The sequence below is a fragment of the Fopius arisanus genome, unplaced genomic scaffold, assembly GCF_000806365.1.
Source record: "Fopius arisanus strain USDA-PBARC FA_bdor unplaced genomic scaffold, ASM80636v1 scaffold00143, whole genome shotgun sequence".
In the NCBI taxonomy this organism is placed as follows: Eukaryota; Metazoa; Arthropoda; class Insecta; order Hymenoptera; family Braconidae; genus Fopius; species Fopius arisanus.
In genome coordinates, this window is record NW_011887882.1 from 148,859 (window position 1) to 152,876 (window position 4,018).

The 4,018-nt window shown below is 37.5% G+C and overlaps 1 protein-coding gene across 1 annotated transcript; it reads left to right on the plus strand.

The window, feature by feature from the left end:
- The first annotated feature begins 235 nt into the window (after positions 1–235).
- LOC105272138 (lipase member K) lies at positions 236–3,361 on the plus strand. The gene is made up of 6 exons (XM_011314062.1): positions 236–480; positions 561–762; positions 829–943; positions 1,007–1,406; positions 1,497–1,581; positions 1,646–3,361. The coding sequence occupies exons 1-6, from the start codon at positions 334–336 to the stop codon at positions 1,954–1,956; spliced, it is 1,260 nt and encodes a 419-aa protein (XP_011312364.1). The 5' UTR covers positions 236–333; the 3' UTR covers positions 1,957–3,361.
- Positions 3,362–4,018: the final 657 nt, after the last annotated feature.

Here is a 4,018-nt window from a genome sequence, read left to right on the forward strand (position 1 = left end):
CGAGATCGTAAATTCGATTAGGAAACATCAAATGAATATTTCAACGCTCTACAGAGCAAAGAAAATTAATTAACTATAAAACTCGATGAGGAATTGGAGAACGACCTGATTCAGTCCAATACCGAATGATCTTCAATAATGAAAAAAAAATGGATTCTACAGGTCATTGAAAATGTACCCCATTACTGAGTAATTGGAATTTCACTTAAGGATGCTAGTATCACCGACAACTGAGTTCACTTCAAGTCTTCCGATATTGGCATCCTTTATCCAGCCACGAATAGAAACTGATAATCTATTTCTCAATAAAACTCCATTCAGTTGTCGGCAGTAATGATCGTCTCAGGGATTCCTACGATTTTCTGTATGCTGTTTCTGGTGGCGTACAGTTATTCGTCAATTTTGACAGACATCTTTCGAATACAACAAGTGCGAACTCCCGTTGATGCCACTGGATTGAAATATTATGCACTCGATTTTGTAAGTCTCAATTTCAAGATTGAATTGTTGGAATTGAAAGTTCAGACGTTTAGAATTTTTTTTTTTTTCGACCCAACTAGATAGGTTTGGTCCAGCAATATGGCTACAAAGCAGAAACCCATGAAGTTACAACTCAAGACGGCTATATATTATCAGTAGGTCGAGTTCTTCCCAATGGGTCAGGTCTCAATAAATCCGCTGGATCTCAAGTTGTATTTCTTCAGCATGGAATGGCAGGTTCGGCTGACTGCTTTGTACTCTTCGCTCCCAATATAAGTCTCGGTGAGGTCAATTAATTATTTATTTCATCCTTCTGATATCGATTAACCATTACCACACAACTATTAGCCTATCAACTATCAGACGCTGGATACGATGTATGGCTTGGTAATCTCCGAGGCAACACGTACAGTCGTAGACACACCACAGTATCACCAGAGGATCCTCTATTTTGGGATTTCAGGTATATATGATCTTTTGAAAATTTCCATTTCAATTGATCAAAAGTTTTTGCTTTAAATTATAGTCTGGACGAATATGCAACTTTGGATTTAGCTGCAATGACGGATTACGTGTTGAATTACACAGAACAACCATCCGTGTCGTATGTTGGACATTCCATTGGATCCACCATAGTCTCACTTTTGCTCGCTGAGAGGCCGGAATACAATGAGAAAATCAATTTGATGATACTTCTAGCCCCCTTGTGCCCTTGGAAAACTATGACTCCAGCGAGATTATTCCTGATTCAATTAGCTCGTTTGGGTAAGAAAGTCACTCCCAATGGAGCAGCTGAGATGTCCTCCCAGACTACATTTATGCCGTTATTTTACGAAAATGTGTGTTTGGCCAACGATTACACTGCAATGCTCTGTTATGCACCATTGAAATTTTTCTTTGGAGCAGATGGAAGACAAACCTCAATTGTAATTATCGCTTTGCTTAAATGATATTTCAATGTCATTTTGAATATGAGGAAAATATCAAATAAGTTATTGATGAATTCCATATTGTAGGAGAATTTAAAGCTTTTCAGCAGATACTACCCTGCCGGCACCTCAATTAAAGTTGCATATTATCTCCTTCAGCAATTGGATTCAGGTAATTGATGATTTCGCGTGATTTTAACGTGTTGTAACCAGTAGAATGATTTCTTGTATTTAAGGTGTCCCCCGCCATTTTGATTACGAGGATGAGGGGATTAATATTCAACGTTACGGACAAATTCAGCCACCGGTGTACAATTTGAGCAATATAATCTCACCTATGGTATTGTTCTCTGGGATAAATGATCCATTAGCATTGAAGGAAGATGTCGATCAATACAGCAAGAATTTTCAAAGAGTTAAAAAATTAATCCATGAGCCAATAAATTATACAGACTTTGGTCATTTTGACTTTTTATCTGCTAAAGACATTAAGGAATTGGTTTATAATCGACTGTTGGAAATTCTCAATGATTTCCATAGAGAATGAGATTTACTAGGGAATTGTTGAATATAGTTGAGGGAGAAATAAAAATTTGCGTGAATTTTTCTTTTTATAAAATCACTATAAAAATATGAGGCATGAATAGAATCTGATATGTGGAGGGAAATCGAATAAGTCTCACAGGACAATTTGAATAGGAAAGTAAAAGCTGAAGGAAGAAAGGGGTGGGAGGAAAATAGAAAACTCGTGTATGCATCGACCGGACGTCGGAGGGACTACCAGGGAGAAAATAAGGGAAAAGGCTGAGAGGGTGGTAACCTTTTTCCAACATAGAAATATACATAAGGGTCGCGCAAAAATATCAAAGGCACGACAGGGAAATTGAAAGGCTTTGTACGGAAATAAGAATGTATCGACTGGCACCGACATCCACTCACCCCGGACACGATTTTTAAATCTCGAATTTCGCTCTCCTCTCAAACGTTATATCTACCATGTTATGCATGTATACGCGAAGAGATTCCGATGAGAGAAAAAGACACATGTTAGGGCCTCCTTTTTCTCGTGATAAACAACATGACAATATGTTTCGCATGATTCACTCATCTCGACATTCAAATATTAATATTGTCATTGAAAGTGTCAATGTTTGTGGGGAAGTGAAATGTAAAGACGCTTTTCCCACGAGTCAGATGTACCTGTTTCCGTGAAGCATTGTGAAAATCATTTAATCTCGTTAAATCCCAACCGATCTTGAGACATGGATTGAACCCTTTTGTGGGACATGGAGGAGCCCCTTTGCCCAAAATAGTCAGGGGAAAGGATCTAAAGCGGAAGTGATTTGTATGGACTTGGCGAATGGAGTATTAGCACCAATTAGGATGGAATTATCGGAGTTGAATAATGGAGAGTGACACCGGGGGTAACTCGAGTCTCGGTATCCGTTTGAGGAACGATATATGAAAGACTAAAATTCAACGCGACAATCTAGTAATTCGGTTGAGTCTTAGGCTATTTCCCAAAATATGTAAACCAATTCCGACTGTCGATTTCGATGTTGGGGCTATATTCAATCTTTTCAATAAATTTAAATTGAAAACTCGTGTTTATTTTGTGTTGTTTTCAAACGCAGCTGGTGATAATTTACTTTCGAAATTTTTCCTGCACCGGCAGACGCTCCGAGCACGTGTCATCAAACAATTCTTGTCAGCGGACTAATTAGGGGATATTGGAGTTACCGGATACTCTGGGACATTTCGATAAAATACGGAGCGACTCGTCTTATCGATCGATTTTCACGTGACAGCTCACCCGTATAAAATAAAACAGGCATCTCTATTATTTTACGGCATCTGTTGATGTTGCTCCATCATTTCTTTTTTATTTTTGCTCATTTCCAGAGAGAAGAGAAGAAAGGGCTATTAATCCTATTTTTTTTTTTTTTGTTCCATGATTGTCCCAAACCTTCTGTGATTTCCATTATATTGGATAACATTTCGTTTTTTACTTCCCTCATAATGCAATTATTATAAGTACCCATTTGAATAATGCTTACTTTCGAATGACTCACAAATGACTGTCTCTAATCTCATTTGGAAAATATTTTGAAAATGGAAAATACCTCATAAAAAAGCAAGGGTAGACATAAAAATGTCCCACTGTCGCCACGTTGTGACATCAAAGGAAAAACAATTGTCCATAGAATATTTTTCCTGTTGAATAAAAAACAATATAATAATGAGAAATTGAAAAATTAATTTTTTCTTCAGGATAAATGCTTCCCCGGATGTGTTTATTGAGTGAGGGTAGTTGATGGTAATTTGGGTAATTTTTAATGTGTGTTGTAACATAACAGCTAATGGTCCATAACAATCGTTTGACAAATCCGCCGCTTGTGCCGAATGTCAAACACATTTTAACTCTTAATCGTCTCTCGCTCGTTAAAATCCGATGACACTATCCCTCAGACTCATACGGCTGATGTCGGTGTTGCCTTTTTCTTTCTTATTTTTTTCAAAATATCAGTAAATGGAATGAGCTTTTAAAGTGGAAGGGGCGCGTGTAAAGACCGATCGTAAAATATTGTATAGAGAAAAAGCCTCTTAGT